This window comes from Leguminivora glycinivorella, chromosome 22 (assembly GCF_023078275.1).
Source record: "Leguminivora glycinivorella isolate SPB_JAAS2020 chromosome 22, LegGlyc_1.1, whole genome shotgun sequence".
NCBI lineage: Eukaryota > Metazoa > Arthropoda > Insecta > Lepidoptera > Tortricidae > Leguminivora > Leguminivora glycinivorella.
In genome coordinates, this window is record NC_062992.1 from 9,235,739 (window position 1) to 9,256,295 (window position 20,557).

Consider the following 20,557-nt stretch of genomic DNA (forward strand, 5'->3'; position numbering starts at 1 on the left):
GTCCCATGCTTGTATGAGTGAGATATGACAGGTCGACTGTTCGCGTTTTTGACAGGCGGTAACTGTGAGGTAACCGAGAGGGGGTGGGCGGCACTTTCAGCGGGGAGCGGGAGTGGCCATACTGTACGATATTTATTATACTGTGACTTAGAAATATTCATGGAATTTCACTTCCATTTCTGACGAGAAGGAACGTGTAAAGCCCATAAGATGTTTGAGTCATATTTAAAAAGTAAAACGTCCATGGAGTTTACATTAAAAAATGTCTGTCAAAGAACTGTCAAATACGTCAAAGCTCAATCGTCATTTAAGCTGTGTTTATTTATTTATTTAGCCAAAACTTAAACTTAAGATAGTTCTGTACCGTGTAAATTATTCTATATATCGATGAAGATTGTAATTGATCTTATAACTACAACATAACGGAACCTTGGTTGTTGCTGAACAATGTGAAAAGTGAAAGTTTTACGTGGACCTGCAACTGGCACTTTTTCGTTAAATTTTCCATAATTTTGCTCTAAAAATGGGTAAAACTAGCAAAGTAGTTATTTGCGGGATGAAAGGTGTCGGTAAAACTGCTGTTCTCGAGCAGTTAATATACGGAAATGTGAATTTAAAAACTTATTTCTATCCGACTATCGAAGATATTTACGTAGCGAATATCGAGACGGACCGCGGTACGAAGGAGCGAGTGTGTTTCTACGACACTGCGGGCCTCGAACCACCGATTACAGGCGAGTTTAAAGGTTTTACACGTTTTTGTTTAGTAATTTAAATAATCTAATTGGAGTAACACATTTAGAAGGTAACTAAAAGTGCTTTGTTATTTATACAAAATTTAATACAACATTGTTAACAAAAGTAATGCTATAATATGCACTAACACGAAATAATATATTCGAAATGGTATCTCAGATAATTTATTTTTGTTTCTTTTGCTTACATATTATACAATCAGCTTCCTATGCCAAAAACAACGTACTAGTATATGTTAATATTTTTTTTTAATAGGACATTATTACACAGATTGACTGAGTCCCACTGTAAGCCCAATAAGGCTTGTGTTATGGGTATTCGGACAACAGCATATATATAATATACAAATACTTAAATACTAGAGATGGGCTGAATATTCGGTAAATATTCGGTATTCTGCATATTTGGCAAGTTTTTCAATGTTCGTATTTGAGCGAATAGTTTGGTTATGTTGCCGAATATTAACCGAATAAACAAAGTAAATAAATAGAGTAACTTGTTTCATAATTCATCAGATAATGACATCCTATTTCATCATTCTAAGGAACCCCCAAAGGGAGTTATAAATTGCATTTTAATATAAGTACCTACAATAATTATATTATCTTTTTCTTCTATGACAATTTGATATGTTTTCTCTGAAGAAGAACGACGTATTATTAAGCAATAATATAATTTATTGAAATTGATTTCCATAGAGTACCTAGTCTGTTCATATTCTTTGATGAATACTTTTGCATGTTAAATTGTATGTTGTTATTTAATGCATGTTAATTATAAGATGTAATGTTTTGAAAAGAAGTTGCCCGCCGAGTTTCTTGCCGGTCCCATAGTGGATACCCCCCTCCCAACTGAGGGGGGACTGAAATCTTCTCGAGGCTGAGGCGTAGGGTTAGAGCCGGCGTAGCTTTATTTGACGTTCATATGCGCATTGTAATATGCCTACTTGAAAAATAAATATTTCATTTTCATTTTCATTTCATTTCATTTTCATTTCATTTCATTCATTTTCATTTCATTATGTAATAAAGTAAAAATAACATAGCTTAAGAAACAAAAATCAAAATTTTCTTATGCACTAAATTATAGGAACAAAGAGCCTTAGTACCCATTATCAATCATTGAAAAGTTTTTAACTCTAAGCCAGGATTTAAAATATGGCGGAACCGAATATTCGGTCGAATGTTTGGTTCAGTAACAGCTGGACCGATTGCTCGGCTGAATATTCGTATTCGGCAAAGTCCGTATTCGGCCCATCTCTATTATATACATAGAAAATATCCATGACTCAGGAACAAATATCTCTGCTCATCACAAAAATAAATGCTCTTACTGGGATTCGAACCTTAGGCTTAGCAGGCAGGGTCACTATGCGCTAGGCGAGACCGGTTGTCAAATTAACCTTAATAATAAAAAAAATATATAAAGTTGCACCAGAACCCTCAGTAAGCAGTAAATATATATTTATGTTTGATATATGTATATTTCCTTTACAGGACCACCCCAATCCCCAACCCTCCAGCTGACAGCCAACCAGGTGCTGCAACGGCACTATCTCGGCTTCGCAGAGGGCTATGTCATGGTGTATGACACCAACCGTCCCGAGTCGCTTGATGTGCTCATGTACCTGAAGAAGGACATTGATAGAAATAAGGATAAAAAAGAGGTTGGTTCCTCAGGTTTCTTTTTTATTATAAAAATGTTTACATGACATTACAGTAAAACCAATGCATCACGAAACAAAAAAGAGAGAAAATAAACAGAACAATAATAATACCCGAACAATAAAAATAAAATTAAACAATAGGCTACTTGACCCTTTTTAGGGTTCCGTAGTCAACTAGGAACCCTTATAGTTTCGCCATGTCTGTCTGTCCGTCCGTCCGTATGTCCGCGGATAATCTTAGTGACTGTTAGCACTAGAAAGCTGAAATTTGGTACCAATATGTATATCAATCACGCCGACAAAGTGGTAAAATAAAAAGTGAAAAAAAAAATGTTTTGTTAGGGTACCCCCCCTACATGTAAAGTGGGGACCGATTTTTTTTTCATTCCAAACCCAACGTGTGATATATTGTTGGATAGGTATTTAAAAATGGTTTACCCTTGAATCGCCGACAGACACTTGTTCGAATATCATTTCAAAGACAACGTTTCAAATAATTTCATTTCATCGACAGTTCATATCGTAGAACAATCGATACAAGTAAAATCAAACCGTAGACTTTTATTTCGTAGATAAGTTATTCCGAGTATACTTTGTATCGTCGTATTTCGTTTCGTGTTTTTTCATTTCATTTTGTTTTATATTAAATACAATTCATTACGCAGAATATTATTTCAATTGTGATTTTTTCTAAAATTTTACAATTTGTAAGCTGTTTGTGTGGTCACATTTCTAACCTAACCTAAACCTACTTTAAAAAACGTTCGTTGTTGTGTAGGGTCGCAGATCTAACCTAATAGTCTAGAGCCAATTTGGCCACAAGTCGTCTCCTTCACGATTTTCGTCGACATCTCTTCTAAATACCTAAAACAGGTATGGATATGTTCCTCGTTCTCTCCAGATTACGAATTGACCTGTTTTAGTTTAAGGAGGGGGGGACGAGTCGAGAAAAAGGGGGGGAAAGATGGCGACCGACCATCATAGATATTTATTCATATCTCGAGTCCTATGGCACCAATCTGTTCGTGTGAGGTGTCATTTGAAAGCTTATTAAACCTACTTTAATTGTTTTCAAATAACTATGCTCATAAAAGTAACGGTTTAGGAAATATTTGAAAATATGTGTTTTTTTATCGCGCATGAATTGCACAAGTACTAGTAAAAAATACGTCTAACTCAATAAACAATAACTTTACCGCAATTGATGTTATTATAAAATTTTCGCGTCTATTCATGCTCTTTCTAAAAATATAAGTTTCATTGGTATATGATTATATATAACCATGTAATTAAGAATTTTGTTTGGCAGGGGTTATCCTCCAGGTCGCATAAACGGGCGCTGACCGTAGTAAAGTATTAAATATTTTTGAGGTCTTATTTTACGGATCCATATGTGAGAGGTATCGTTTGAAAGATAATTAAACCTACTATAATTGTTTATACATAACTATAATATTAAAGGTAGCTGTTTACATAATATTTGAAAATATGTGTTTTTTATCGAGCATGAATCGCACAAGTACTGGTAAAAAAATGCTTCTAAGTCAATAAACAATAACGTTACCGCAATTGATATTAGTATAAAATTTACGCGACTATTCATGAGCTTTCTAAAAATATAAGTTTTGTTGGTAAGTGATAATATAACCATTAAATTACGAATTTTGTTTCGTAGTGGTCACTCCGCCGGTCGCATAAAATGAGCGCTGACCGTAGTAAAGTATTCAATATTTTTAAGTTTCTATTTTACGGATCCATATGTAAGAGGTATTATTTGAAAGCAAATTAAACCTACTATAATTATTTTTGAATAACTATAGTTATAAAGGTAGCTGTTTACAAAATATTTGAAAACATGAGTTTTTTTTTCGAGCATGAGTCGCACATATACAGAGAAAAAATGCTTCTAACTTAATAAACCATAACTTTACCGCAATTAATGTTATTATAAAATTTACGCAAAATTTCATGCGCTTTCTAAAAATATAAGTTTTATTGATGTATGATAATATATGACCAAGTAATTACGAATTTGGTTTAGCAGGTGTCACTGCGCCCTGTCACGATATTGGGTGCTGACTGACGTCGCCAAAATTTCTACGTTACTCAGATCCTATTTTACTGATAAATTTGTGAGAGGTATCATTTGAAAGCATATTATGCGTACTATCTTTATTTCTAATATTTCATGTCGAAACTGTAGAAGTTTACAAAATATTTGATTAGTAATATGTGTATTTTACTGTGCATGAATAGCATTGGCATTGATAAGACACGCTTCTAGCTCAATAAATTATAGTTTGCCGCAATTGAAATAATAACAAAATAAACGGAAAATGTATGACTTACACAAAAAACAAGTTTGGTTTGTATTGCATAAACAATTAATTTGAATTTGTTCAGCTCACCTACTGCGCACCGCCATATAAATGGATGTCCACCGTCGTTGCCTTTTTTCATGATTTTTCAGATTTTATTTCACTTATCATATATTCATAATAAATATAATCTATCACGTATCGAATTTACTTATATACTTAATTGATCAGTAAAATAAAATCTGTAAAATGAGGAAAAAATTAAGGCAACGGCGGTGGACATCCGTTTATATGACGATTGACCGTGCGCAGTGGGTATGGTGGACAAATTAACATTAATTGTTTAAGCAAATCTAACAAAACTCATTTTTTGTAAAGGCCATACATTTTGCGGTTCATTTCGTTATTATATCAATTGCGGAAAAATATAATTTATTGAGCTAGAAGCATGTTTCACTCGTATCAGTGCGAATGCTATTCATATACAGTAAAAATACACATATTGTCAAATATTTTGTAAACTTCTACAATTACGACTAAAATTATTAAAAAGTAACGATAGTACGCATAATATGCTTTCAAATGATACCTCTCACAAATTGATCGCTAAAATAGGATCTGAGAAATACATAAAATTAGGCGACGGTTAGCACCTTTTTACGTCACGGGGGTGCAGTGACACCTGCTAAACCAAATTCGTAATTACTTGGTTGTATAATATCATACATCAATAAAACTTATATTTTTAGAAAGCATATGAAATGTCCTGTAAATCTTATCATAACATTATTTGCGGTAAAGTTATTGTTTATTGGTCATGCACCAAGATACAATCTTAAAAATTATGAAAACGGCAACGAAAATGATCATCCATGTATATGACGGTGCGCAGTGAGTATGATGGATAAATTAACATTAATTCTTTATGCAATACTGACAAAACTTATTATTTGAAAAGGTCATACATTTCGCCGTTTATTTTGTTATTATATCAATTGCGGAAAAAATATAATTCATTGAGCTAAAAGCATGTTTTACTCACATCGGTTCCAATGCATATTTTCAAATATTTTGTTAGCTACTACAGTTACAACTAAAATTATTAAGAACTAATGATAGTACGCATAATATGCTTTCAAAAGATTCCTGTTAAATAAAATAGGATCTGAAAAATATAGAAAATTTGGCGACGGTCAGCATCCATACGTGGCCGGGCGCTGTGGCCCCTACTTAACCATATTTGTAATTACTTGGTTATATAATATCATACACCAATAAAACTTATTTTATTAGAAAGCGCACGAAATTCCGCGTAAACCTTATACTAACATCAATTCCGGAAAAGTTGTTGTTTATTGATTAAGAACCATTTTTTACCAGTAGGTACTTGTGCGACTTATGGTCTATAAAACACATATTTTCAAATATTTTCTAAACAGCTACCTTTATGATTATAGTTATTTATAAAAAAATATAGTAGGTTTAATTAGCTTTGAAACGATACCTCTCGCATATGGATCCGTAAAATAGGACCTCTAAAATATTGAATACTTTACTACGGTCAGCGCCCATTTTTGCGACCGGGCAGAGTGACTTCTGCTAAACCAAATTCGTAATTACATGGTTATATATTATCATATACCAATGAAACTTATATTTTTAGAAAGAGCATGAATAGACGCGAAAATTTTATAATAACATCAATTGCGGTAAAGTTATTGTTTATTGAGTTAGACGCATTTTTTCTAGTACTTGTGCAATTCATGCGCGATAAAAAAACACATATTTTAAAATATTTCGTAAGCGGTTACTTTTATGAGTATAGTTATTTAAAAACAATTAAAGTACGTTTAATAAGCTTTCAAACGACACCTTGCACGAACAGATTGGTGCCATAGGACTCGAGATGTGAATAAATATCTATGATGGTCGGCCGCCATCTTTCTCCCCCCTTTTTCTCAACCCGTCCCCCCCTTCTTAAACTAAAACAGGTCAATTCGTAATCTGGAGATAACGAGGAACACATCCATACCTGTTTTAGGTATTTAGAAGAGATGTCGACGACTTTTTGTAAAATAGGTCGTTTGGTCCCTGACTATAACCTAAACCTACTCCGTAAGCCGTTTGTTTCTGTGTGATCACAGTTTTAACCTAACCTAAACCTACTCTGTACACTGTTCGTTTCTGTGTGTGGTCACAGTTCTAACCTAACCTAAACCTACTATAATATGTATATACCGTTCGTTGATGTGTAGGATCGCAGTTCTAACCTAACCTAAACCTACTCTGCAATACGTTTGCTTCTGTGTAAATCATAGGTCGAACATAACCTAAACCTACTCTGTAAACTATTTGTTCTTGTGTGTGATCACAGTTCTAACCTAACCTAAACCTAATTTAAACGCCATTCGTTGTTGTGTAGGTCGCAGTTCTAACTTAACCTAAACCTACTCGGTAAGCCCTTTGTTTCTGTGTAATCGCGATTCCAACCTAACCTAAACCATCTCAAATATAGGATTTAGACGTTTAATTATAGACGTATGTGATGTGCCACGATAAAATCGACAATTTGAAGTTGCCTAGAATAGAAACATCTATAAATGTGTAGTACGACAAACGAGAAAGTTTTGTAATAATATGTCGAATAAATGAATTGCGATGTTCTGTAGTTCTGCTATTTGAAATACTTTAAAACGAATCAGCGATGAAGAAATATTACTTGAATAGTATTTATATTAACTAAGACAATTTCAAATAAATAGTAGTTGAAACAAAATTACTCGACGCAATTTTACTCGAACTAAACTTTCGATGATTTGTTGTCGATGAAATGATATTCGATGAAAAGTTTGTCGGCGAAACAAGGGTACACCTTTAAAAATGAATAAGGGTTTACTAAAATCGTTTTTTAACCGACTTCAAAAAAGGAGGAGGTTCTCAATTCGACTGAATGTTTTTTTTTTTATTTTTTTTTATTTTTTTGTATGTATGTTCCTCGATATCTCCGAGAATTGTGGACCGATTTTCAAATTTTTTTTTTTGATCGAACGGGTATAACCCCGAGATGGTCCCATTGGCACCAAGTCAGGGTCTGATGATAGGATCCTGGAGAAATCGAGGGAACTCTTCAAATGTTATAGGCACATGTAATGTTTTTAGTGTATTTTTCAAAGGTAAACCAGTATTTACGCCTGATGGTAATAATTTTATGTGGCTGAGCTGATGATGGAAGGTCAACTCCTCAATGGTTAGGAGTTAAAGGATAATTCTTTCACTAGTGTACATGTATTCGGACTGATACATATAATCTCAATAGGAACCACTAAAAATCAACAAATAAATAAACTTTTTTAACAAAAAATAAAACCGCCTTCAAAAATAAGCGCGTTACAAAACACGGAGAAACTAAAAAGCAAAAAATAATAAACCTTTGAATTCAGATTTCTTATCGTATTGCAATAATCTAAACATCCAAATTATAAACAAATCAATTATTTTTGGAGTCGGTGCCAGCCTGCGTATGGTTGGGTGGGGCAAACAGGCAATAGCAAGGCGACGAACAGGTCTGGTACCGACTGCAAAAAGAATTGATTTGTTTATAATTTGGATGTTTAGATTATTGCAATACGATAAGAAATCTGAATTCAAAGGTTTATTATTTTTTGCTTTTTAGTTTCTCCGTGTTTTGTAACGCGCTTATTTTTGAAGGCGGTTTTATTTTTTGTTAAAAAAGTTTATTTTTGATAATATTAATATTTTCGGAAATAATAACTTTTGAACCATATGTTTAAAAAATATAATTAAGTGCTGTCCAATTAACCGAAATAAAATATTGACATATTTTAGTATGATTTCAAAACAGCAAGAATATTGTTAAAGTATACATTTTCGTAATCAGGCGAAAACAACACAGTCATGTCAATCTGTAGATCATGTGTGCATCAGTTATTCTACTCGACTCTTTCTGTCTTTTTAAGTGTGAAGGCATGAAGTTCAATATGTCAGTGTTTGTTTTGACATGCAGTAAGGTTCGAATTGGATGACGTCACTACACTGCTGACAGCGTTTTCGGTGGCCAAAATAAATTAAAAATTACACACATTTTAAATCGAAAATGGGTGAATCAACTTTTTCTTGCTCTTTGCAAGAATTGCCCATACTTATTATTAGCTCTACTTTTGTGAGTTTTAACCTGGCCATCGTGAATAAAGATCCTTATTTTTATTTTACAATAAGGGAATAATTAAAAAAAAAACATTTACAATTAAATCTATATGTGACCCAGTGGAAGAGACACTTTTTTCATACAAAAGTGAGGGACAGCTATGTCCACTGGGTCACTGCTCGAAATAAAGTAATAAAATAGCAAATCCTATAAAAACATGATGTATTGCATAGCTTGTATATCTGTTTTTAATATAATAAGTATAAACTAATGACACTAAATACAAATTAAATTTTCTGACCACATGTAGTCGAAGTACGCGTAATTTTGCTGGCAAAGAAAAGTTGACTCACCCAAATACTTCGTCATCATGTACTTTTAATACACAATAACTATACATATTGTTTTTTTATGTCAAATACTACGGAAGACAATCATTTATTGTGCCAAATTCGATATGAGTCTAGTAGCCTATTGATTTGGGTTTGTAATATTATCGGCACTTGTCTTAAAGTTCTTTATTTCCGAACTTGTAGGTAACTATTATATTTTTTGTTTAATAAACATGTTTAGATCAGAACGTATTATTAAAGCAATTATTCTACATCCTGCAAGATTGGGATAAGAAATTTGATTTGTAAACGTCAAGTATTAACATTGCGTTAATAATTTGCGCATTGAGTTAATTATTTGCGTATTGCGTTAATAATTTGCGCATTGCGTTAATTATTTGCGTATTGCGTTAATAATTTGCGCATTGCGTTAATAATTTGCGCATTGCGTTAATAATTTGCGCATTGCGTTAATAATTTGCGCTTTGCGTTAATAATTTGCGCATTGCGTTAATAATTTGCGCATTGCGTTAATAATTTGCGCATTGCGTTAATAATTTGCGCATTGCGCTAATTAAACTAATTAAATTCTTGCGTAAATGTGTTCTGCATCTTAGTGGGTAAGACGGCATCATCTTTCGTAAAAAATAGTGCCTCACCAATTCGTGAGATTACTGCCAAGCTAAGTCTATATTCTCATGTGATGGTGGTATTGAAGCCAGGATGACGCAAGAAGATGTATTTTGCATGCAATTGTTTTCTGATGATCTGTTAATTTTTAAATCGGGACTATCGCGTATGACTATTTATTAAACTGACTTCCGACATTTTAGTGATGGCGTTGTCCCCGAGGTCTCGGTGAAGACTCACCAACCACGGGGACAACGCCGTCCCTGAAACGTTGGAGGTCAATTTAATACGTAGTGATACGCGATTAAGACCCGATTTGAAAATAATTACGTGTAATAATCGTGAAAGTTCAAATCAGTGTGATCATCTGTTAATTTTGTTCACAGGTAGTAATGCTAGTAATAGGCAACCGCACAGGCCCCGACGACCCCAACAGCCTGGAGAACACCTGCTCCAAGGCTGCCAACTGGTGCTCCCGCGAGAAACTCCGCCATTTTGAGGTAAACTCCATGGACCGCCCGTCTCTCTACGAACCCTTCATATTCCTAACCTCAAAACTGAACCCGGTACAGAACAAAACAGCATTCCCTCAGTTGAGTACGCTGAGTAAATTGACTCAGAAGAATAATAGGAGCGATGCTATGTAACATTATATTTTTAATCTATGCCCTTTTTGCTATCAGCCTTAGGCTGTTAAGGGTTTTCTCAATCCTATCGACTCGGAATCTGCTCTAGCCAAAAATCGCTCGTTAGCACAGAATTTACAATAGTACAAGTACAGAAGGCTCACTCCTTTGATATTCACAAAATGCCGCCATTCTATTTAAATACTTACTACATTAGCAAACGGACCGCACGCGAGCAGCCGCCATTGAATTCTATTGCGCCGCGCAAAGGTCGTCACAATAGGGATTGCATTCTGTTTAGTCCATCAGTTAGATTGTCCAATAATACTGAACACATATTTTTCACCTTTTCTAATTAATGAAAAAATACAAAGGCTTGTGACGTCACTTCTAAGTAAAAATTGTACCTAGGCGTGACGTCACGCGAAACTTTACTCACTGTACCGTCGTCATTTTTCGTTTACGAGAAAAAATAAAAAATACGTGTCTAAAATTGTTTGAAAATCTGAGGGACTAATTAGTTTTTTTTTAGTCGTCTCGCCTATTGAATGTGCCGCGAACTCGCGTCCCCGGGCAGGTATGTACTTGTAGCGCGGCGATAGAATCGCGGAGTGAGCCGCCCCTAGCGTTAGTATGAAGAAGATGCTTACGCGTCGTCATCGCTGAACGCAGCCGTACGCATGATCATACTAACGAGCGTTTTTTGGTCAGCGAAAGCCGATAGGGCGCCGATAGGTTTGGGGAGATCCTAATGCGAGACTAGCGTTACTTTACTTGCGATATTTTCATATATATTTTAAATTAGATAAATTTTGAGTAGTTTGAAAACATCAGCGGTAGGAAACAGCTTTAATAACTGTTAAAAAACTTTTTCTTATAGGCAGTCAACCAAATCTTGGCACTAAAAAATGGCGAAAAACCTTCGCTACTACATTTAAAATCAAATTTTAAGTCTTATGGCTCGTCGATGATTCCGCCAACGTCAAGGTTTTGGAAGGCATGCATTTTATGAAGACAATGAGGAGGCACACTGACAATTTATCCACTGTCATTCATATGTGTGAGAGAGAGACAACATATCATCTTCTCGCTCTCACGTATGAATTTTTTTATCTGTGCAAGGGTGGCGCCATCTGTCCTAACCTTTGAGTGTTCCTCCTCATTGGCTTATGACATTTTTCAAATTTGCCGATATTTTTTATTGCCAAAATTTGATTGACCGGCTATTAATAGTTGCGGCCTCTTTTATCTATGCAAGTTTTAGGGATAATTGCAAAACTAAAAATTGTAAGGTACCGCGGGACAAATCTCGACTGGGGGCAATTGAAACGGATCTTTTTTTTTTTTCATTATTACACTGATGTTGAGTTCTACATGTATCCACTAAACACGCCTACCATATATAACCGGTGGACACTCTATTTAATAATGAAAACATTGTAAAACATGGAAAAAATGGATCAGTTACATTGGCCCCCCAGTCGGGATTTGCCCCGCTGTACCTTACAGTGGTTTATCAAATATTAAAGGTGATTTCTTGAGCCATACATATGTATATATACATATTAATAAAAATCTATCTAATATAAAAAGTATAAGAAAGTATCGTGAATCGGATATGGCGCTAGTGTAGCATCACCCATCTTAAAAAAATCATCTTAACATCTGGTTATGAATTAAGTTGATATATGCAAGATTAATTTAAATTGTACTTAATGGAATATATAATAATGAGATTAAATTTGTGATTGTGCATATATGTACACAAAATATGTAAATTATTCTACACTTCATGTAATATAATGAATGTATGTATTAGCGGCAACCCACACTCAGGCGACGCACGTCGTAAGACGCGGAACGGACGTCAGCGCCGCGTCGCCCGAGTGTAATTTAAAAAACGTCTCCTCAGTACATTTTGTATAGGAAGGACGTAAAGACGACGGATGGACGGACGGGCGTAGGACGCTCGCGTCGCTTGGGGCGCGTCTTACGTCCTTCCTATACAAAATGTACAAAGGAGACGCTTTTTTAAATTACACTCGGGCGACGCGGCGCTGGCGTCTATTCCGCGTCTTATGACGTGTGTGGATAGTCCCTTATGTATACTCCTATGGAAAGATGGGGGTGTTATTATCTGTGGCATTTTATCAAGTAGACAGGATAAACCGATTTTGATTTTATTACTACATATCGGTTATTTGAAACAGATTTAACATTTATGCTTTATATGTACGCATGAATATACCTCTATTTTGTGCTCGTATGAATATATTTTAGTAATACTATGTATTTATTTGTATTTATGCGAGATTTTGAGAAACATTATTTCCATAGAAATCAGCTGGTAGTTAAATTAATTGTTATTTTTAAGTATTTATTATTGGATATATTGCTTTAACTTAGTACCTATTTATTAGGTTTTTTTTTATCAATTAGTTAAATTATTCTATCGCTGTGTTATGAAATCTCACTAAAGTATTTTTTATTTAACTTTAATTTGCCCCTTTATTATAAGTTTAGTTTAAATTGATTTAGTCATCAAAATCATTATTAAAAATGGAATTTAGGGGCATAGGTTATAATAATTAATATTTGTAGGGTAGTCCTAAATAATATTTTATTCTTTATAGACTTAAAAGACGCGTTATTCTTAAATAAATAAAAATTCCAGAAAAAATCCAGTTATGGTAGATTTCTCGCTTTACAAGATAAAAAAAAAACACGATAAAAAAGTATCTATATAAAAAATACTAGTACATAGTTATATGTAGTCTTCCTATTCATGACTTCTTTATATTAATAGTTTAATTTTCTAGTAATGTACTTAAATACATTTTAGGTTTAAAGACATTAGTGCAATATTTAATTTAGGTATGATTTAGTGATTTTACATTTGATTGTTGTACCAAATCTTGTCTTAGACTTTTGAATTTAATTTCGTAGATCTCTAAAACTGTCTTCATATTGGACGAGGGTATGATGTTCAGGCAGGCAAGTATGGTCACGCGATAAATGATAAAAACATCTGGCCGTCCCTATCGCACTATTAGTAAGTGCGATAGGGACGGCCAGGGGCCCGTTTCTCGAAAGGTACAAGCCTTGTATAGGCAACTTGACAGTACTTGAATTAAAATATTTTATATCAAGCACGAAATAAAGCATCAGACAATTATAAGAAAAAGGGTCAGAAGTTTTTTTAACTCCAATTTATATTTTATAAATCAGATAGAAATATATGAAGTAAATCAGTTGATCGTGACGTCAATCAATTCGATTTCATATTAATTTCATATTAGCAAGTCGTTCAAAATCGTTTTACAGTTCTTAAAAAGAAGCTGATTTGACTAGGAGGAAAGTAGCCTATTACAAGTGTGTTTCCATGACAACCCATACGATTTGACAGTTCGCTCACTTGTAATTAGGGCTTCCAAATACCGGACCTTATCAAATACCGGTATTCATTCCGGTATTGGCGATTTCAATACCGGGATCCCGGGATCCCGGTATTGAAATCGGGAAAATATAAAAACCAAGTAATTTGCTTAAAATAACAAATTTTATTCAAAATTTCGTTTGTTAGTTTTCATGCGTGTTATACTACAGCGGAATCTTGCCAATCCGACTTACAAATGGGTCAAATCGATTACATTTCCAACTTAAAAAGTTTCGATTGCAACCCAAAACGGTTCGCAAACGATTTCAACCCAAAATGTGGCCAAGTCGGTTCAACTTTTATTGTTTTTAAGTATACATAGTTCAAAGGGCTACGCCCTGTGCTCTTTATTTTTGTTATGAGTGGGACTGAGGACGCAATATAAAAGCAAGCGGGAAAGAGCGCCAGATCGGACATTTTGCAAGAAGACGCGGCCATAACAAACCATGTTTTCTGCCAAATCGATCTCTTTAAGCTCGTGCGGAATAGAACCTTTTACATTTTAATAATAACAGTCCATCTATAACAGACGATTCAAGCAGCATCCTTGCTACACTTACGTTCGTGGCTCTATAGCCCAATTCGAGAGAGGATCCCTCGTGCGCACACACAGCAGGTGTATGCTCCCCCAGATGGGCGGGGGTTAGAGGCTTGCTCGTGACGCCTCATGCGTTTATCATTCAAGGAGGAGAACCAGGCATTGGCGTGCTTGGATTGACCGTCATGGACAACACGGCGCCACGTGGGTCGGTCTTCGGCCAGTCGTTGCCACTGGTTGCATGGAATATCAAATGTGACCATGTCACGCTTCACGCAATCTTTAAAGCGCAACATTGGCCGTCCGACCGGTCTCTTTGCATCTGCAACCTCTCCCAGCAGGATTTAACGTCGCAAACGAGTCCGCTCCATTCGATACACATGCCCGAGCCACCTCAGTCGCCTCTTCTTTAGTATGCCTGCGATACTAGGAAGCTGTGTCTCATTCATGCTGTGTTACATTTTATAGTCAGTGTTAATGGTGTAATTGTACTGTAGATTTAACTATAATATCACAAAGTGATCAAATAACAAGCATTAAGAGCATTTTTCGACTACACACACTCTACAGGATGTAACATTAATGCCGGTGATCCATTTAAGAGCATAACCGGTATCGAATAGCGGTTACGAATACCACTTCCTTTTTTTTAAATAAACACCATGAAAATTAAAGGTACTATAGAAGGTAATGTATAAGCCGTAGGATTTATCTTCGGCAATTATGTTACATAGTGTATAGTTTCATCATTAACTTTTGAAATTAGAACATAGCTGGTTTTTTTTGGAAACACATTGTAATCAATATCTACGGTACAATTTAGTGGTATTTTTTGTTTTTCGTAGCGCTAGAGGCGCTAAAGCACTAATAAAATAAATCCGCCAAATCATTGAACAATTAGCCAAGAAAGCTAAATTGTCTGAAATAGATTATTAAAAATCACATTAAGAAATAATCTATGGAATCACACAATACTTTGCGGAAATCCATGATAATCAAAATCAAAAAGATTACTTCGCAGAATAGGAACACTTAATTTACGGATAAGAAAAGTAATTTTCTTCATTTTGATAGTTGAGTAGTGAGTTCCCAATTTCGTTACTATAGGGAATGTCACGGCAAAGTTTTGAGCCAGAGTAGCTATTACGGTATAGGTACGTTAGTTCGTATGCATTAAGCAATTTTTTGAAAAGTTATATCTATGATATAGATGCATCAAGGCGATTTGTTTACAGAGGATATGTGGCCTGTTGCAACTACGTTTGACGTGTTGCTTCTCTGTCACACTTACGTGCGAATTCACAAGTGCGACAAATGTGTCAAAAAATATTCGCGGTAGACCGTCCTCAATGAATGCTTTTGACACGTATCTTTAATTCTTTATCTAGGTAATCATCGAAAAAACTATCATTTTCATACAAATATTGCAAAAACACCAAACAGGGAATGTGTCAAATCGAAAAACGAGAGCAAAAAGCAAGATTTACGCGTGTAGTGACAATCGTGATGCAGAAATTTAACGTTTTTGATGAGTAATTTACGTTCATTTGTCATAATTTGTTAGTTTGCGATTTGGAACGAATGCACCCGTATGTGGTTAGTGTTCCATTTATCCGCACAAAGCGATTTGCCTCATCCTTTGTAATGCGGACTGCAAAGGAGTGGAATGCGCTCCCAGCATCGGTGTTCCCAGAGAAATACGACCTCGGTCTCTTTAAACGTAGAGTGAATAGGCTATTACTGAATCGGTGAGCTCCATCTTAGACTCTGTCTTCACTTCCCATCAGGTGTGACTAGGGTCAATCGCCGATTAGTCCATAATAAAAAAAAAAAAAAAAAGTTTCTAAAAATACCGGGATCCCGGTATTGCTAAATTAAATACCGGTATTGAAATATGCCCAAAAAAGGCGGGATCCCGGGATCCCGAGATACCGGGATCCCGGTATTGGAAGCCCTACTTGTAATACAAGGTTTGTACCTTTCGAGAAACGGGCCCCAGATGTTTTATCATTTATCGCGCGACCATACTTGCCTGCCTGGTGTGCGAATGGGACATAGCTATATGTACGTGCATAGCGATGTCTCATTCCAAGCGCGGATCCAGCTTCGTGCTCAGGAGGGGGGGGGAGAGTGTCACGTGGTCTATTTCTATGGAGAACCTAGGCTCCAGGGGCCGGATCCGTGCATGTCTCATTCACTCATCAGTGTGATTGTTATCAATCATTTATACATGTTAAAGTCAGCTGCAGAGATAAGTACCCCCCTGAATCGAATCTGGGTACAGTTTTCAAAAGGGTCGGACCGTAGACCTGTTTGCCACCGACGTGGTATAAAAAGAAAACACTTAGGCCGGCAACAGACAGTCTTCATTTTCATAATCTTATAAAATCAGATCCACTGCCTTGCCACACACATTCTTAAAATTCAGATTATTCGCAATCTGTCAGATCAATCTGAAAAAAATCATAATCTTAAAAAATAATTCACAATCTTAAATTTTTTTAAACAAATTGTATGGAAATCCGTGCACTCGATCTGATTTCATTTCATAAGATTATGATTTTTTAAGATTATGAAATTTAAGACTGTCTGTTGCCGGCCTTACAGACTTGCAGGCGTGTACAGCCTACGGTAACTATATAGTCTGTGACTACGGTGACTATATATATTTTTAAATAGGTACATGCTTCTACAGAAATAGTTAAATATTATTAAATCTCTGCATTAAAACCTTCATGAAATGGTCGCTTACCGACTGCGCCATGTAATGTTTATGAATAAAACAGTAGTTTAGGGGCACTTCGTGTATTATTATAAATTAAAAAAGTGTTTACATATATAGCTGACTGTGATCACAGTCAGTCTCACAATGCAATGGCTGCCTCTCTGTCGATGTTCTAGAAGTTCCTCAGTTCATTCCAAACATGAATAACATAATCGTCTGTACTAAAACAAATGCACTCACTGTCACTGACAGTTTATTGACGCTACATGAAAGAGTATTGGAACATTCATAATAGCCTGTACTTGCGTTTCGTTACACGCATTTGACAATAATCAAACACTATTACAGACAGTGCCTGCATATTCATTTCTTCCATTTTATGAAAGGCTAACTAGATCTGCAGCTGACTATAATTTTTGTGTCATTTTCAATTAAAAGAGTAGGTACCTAACTACCTACTTATTGTCGGTCAATAAAATGAAATTTATCTTTTTATCGACCTTTTGATTGAAAATATACATAAAATCATAGATCGTCGATAGATTGTCGACAAATGATAATTTTAGTTAGGCCCTCTAGCACAACTTGCCTTGTCGCGCGCGATTCCATACTTAAAGTCGCGCTTGATGTATGGACACTATGGACTCGCGCGCGACAAGGCAAGTTGTGCTAAAGGGTCTGGTTAACTAAAAAAAAAATCATTTAGTTGAATATTTCCTTTCTAGTTTTCTATTAGTCTCTCTAGGAAATGGCTTTAAACTACATTAGCTTATTCAGCCGGCGTATTATGCTTCCAATTTTATCACTCATCCACGTGGATAACACATCTGTCACTGACATATACTTGCCAAAGCGTCACGGATGCCTTATCCACGTGGATAAGTGATAAAATTGATACACCGGGTGGTCTTAAAAAGCTTTTATAAAATCATATAGGCTGTTTTATGAATGCGCGAGAAATAATATATGCCTTTCTCTGTCTCTCTTATGCAAAAGTGTCTGTCGACCATAAGATAACGTCAAAGTTGTATTTTCTGTCCTCCAACCGAAAGCGTCAAATTTCGAAATATGAAAAGACAGATTTGCCTGTCAAAAACAGACATAAGAGCTTTTTAAGACCTTGGGACCGATTTTTGAATCTCGAGCGCATGAATTCGCCTTACGTCGTTTTCCAGGGGTGCGTATCGATCGATATAACTTTTTTTCATATATTTTTAGTCGTTATAACGATCATTTGATATAATTATTGAATCATATAACAACAAATAATATACTAACAAATTGTATAATTCTTATTTAATATAATGATCATTTTTTCGAATAACAATTATTATAACATACTTTGAGTATAATGCTTATTTCCGATAATAAAAAAATTGTATAACACAAATTCTGTCTACAGCACAGTTAGAATAAAAATAAATTATACAATAAATTAGATCAATCATGCACCAGAAAAACAGGTTAGGTTAGGTTAGAACTGTGACCCTTAAACATATGTACTGATATCAGAAAAGTAGGTTAGGTTAGGTTAGAACTGTGATCCCTTCAAAAAAGAATAAAATTAATTCATGAAATGTTTTATACTGTTTGCTAGTTATATAATACTAGTCGTATATCAATAGATAGTTATACCATATAACGGTTATTATAAATAAGTGTTATACGAAATAATGATTATACAAAATAAAAGTAAATATTTTGTTGTTATAACAAATGTTAATTATGTCAAATGAGTGATTATATCCTTTAAATATATACCAAATGTTGTTATATCAAATGTTGTTATACCAAAAAAAGTTATACCAATCATTACACACCCGTTTTCCAGACTTTTTTTTTTTAATGGACTTAAGGGCGGTGTTGCCCATAGCCAATGTCGAGTAAAAAGGGTAGGAAATTATATACGCGGAAAGGAAAGGAATATATTTTCCAGACTTTCGAACGGCGAATTCATGCGTTCGACATTCAAAAATCGGTCCCCATAGATTGAATTTAACGTAGTCCTAACGATCTTATGAAAATTAATGTATAATAGAATGAATTTAATTTATGAATAATATAGTTTTGTTTGGAAATGTTGTTTTTTTATTAGTTGGCCCTATATTATTAATGCAATTATATAAATATTAGTCAATTTAGTAGTATTTAGTGATCCTGTAATGGTTCCGCTTTTGGCGTTTTTACGTAGGTACGGAATCTAAAACACGCAATTTAAGTAGGGAATCCTTGTGCGACGTAATTTTCTTTGGTAATAATCTAATAAATAATCATTTCCTGAATGTAGACCATATATATTCTACTTTTCTTTAAAAACATTTTCTGGTTAATAAAAGGTTGGTTAAAAAATTCACATCTTTGGCAGGACTCGAACGTGGGCCATTTTTTTTTCAAAGTTGTCCACCCCACTTTTTTTGTAACATGGGTATTTTTTACGCGATTCATACTCAGAATCGCGAGGTCTTTCGATCCTAATAGGAGAAAAAAAATGTCCTAAGATTTCCATACATTTTTCATTCCGTTACCACCATACAAAATGTATGAAAAAATGGAAACGGAATGGAAAAAACCTAGGGACACTTTTTCTCCTATTAGGATTGAAAGAGCTCGTGATTCTGAGTGGAAACCACATAAAAATTTCCAAATCCTGAAAAAATTTGGGGTGGACAACTTTGAAAAAAATGGCCCACGTGCGACCTATCTCTTCTTCACACCGGTCCTATCTCTGTTCATCTCATCCTAAGCCACTGAATGTGTATATTGGCGTATGGTCTAAACTAGTCTCAAGTCACACCTCGGAGCTCGGACACTGGCGATCAAATATATGAAAGAGGCGCGTTTCTACGCACACAGTCTAAGCTCGTGTAGGCGAACGCGTACCATGCTTGAATGAGTGAGTTAAGACGGGTCGACTGGTCGCGTTCTTGACAGGCGGTAACTGTGAGGTAACAGTATTTAGGCCTAGCAAATGATGGCCGCGAGAGTATGTCGCCGCGAGATAGATGACACGTCTTCTTCTAACTGTATTAATGACATAAGGACGTAGTCTATCTCGCGGCGACATACTCTCGCGGCAATCATGATGTGCTAAGTTGCTAACCCTGCAGAGAGCGGGTGGGCGGCAGCTTTCAGCGGGTAGCGGGACTGGCCATACTGTACGATAGTACTCTTTATTATACTTAAAGTCGATAAAATAAAACACACATACATGGTGGCAATAATTTATTCTGCATCTCAAATTTAATGTACTTACACTGTTAATAATATTAATATCATCGGTACTACGACTAGCGGGATGTTCCCGAAGCTATCTACTCGAACAGACCCGTACGGGCCGGGCGAGGCGCGCACAAACACCCTGTATA

At 35.3% G+C, this 20,557-nt stretch overlaps 1 protein-coding gene across 2 annotated transcripts; it reads left to right on the plus strand.

Annotated features, from left to right (window-relative positions):
- Window positions 1-313: 313 nt before the first annotated feature.
- Window positions 314-10,880, plus strand: LOC125237674 (NF-kappa-B inhibitor-interacting Ras-like protein). Of its 2 annotated transcripts, none has more exons than XM_048144812.1 (3): window positions 314-746; window positions 2,253-2,422; window positions 10,254-10,880. In XM_048144812.1, exons 1-3 carry the CDS (start codon window positions 524-526, stop codon window positions 10,512-10,514), a joined length of 654 nt encoding a protein of 217 aa, XP_048000769.1. In that variant the 5' UTR covers window positions 314-523; the 3' UTR covers window positions 10,515-10,880. The 2 variants fall into 2 exon arrangements, with proteins under 2 accessions (XP_048000769.1, XP_048000770.1); XM_048144813.1 differs by having other exon boundaries at window positions 314-734.
- The last annotated feature ends 9,677 nt before the right edge of the window (window positions 10,881-20,557 follow it).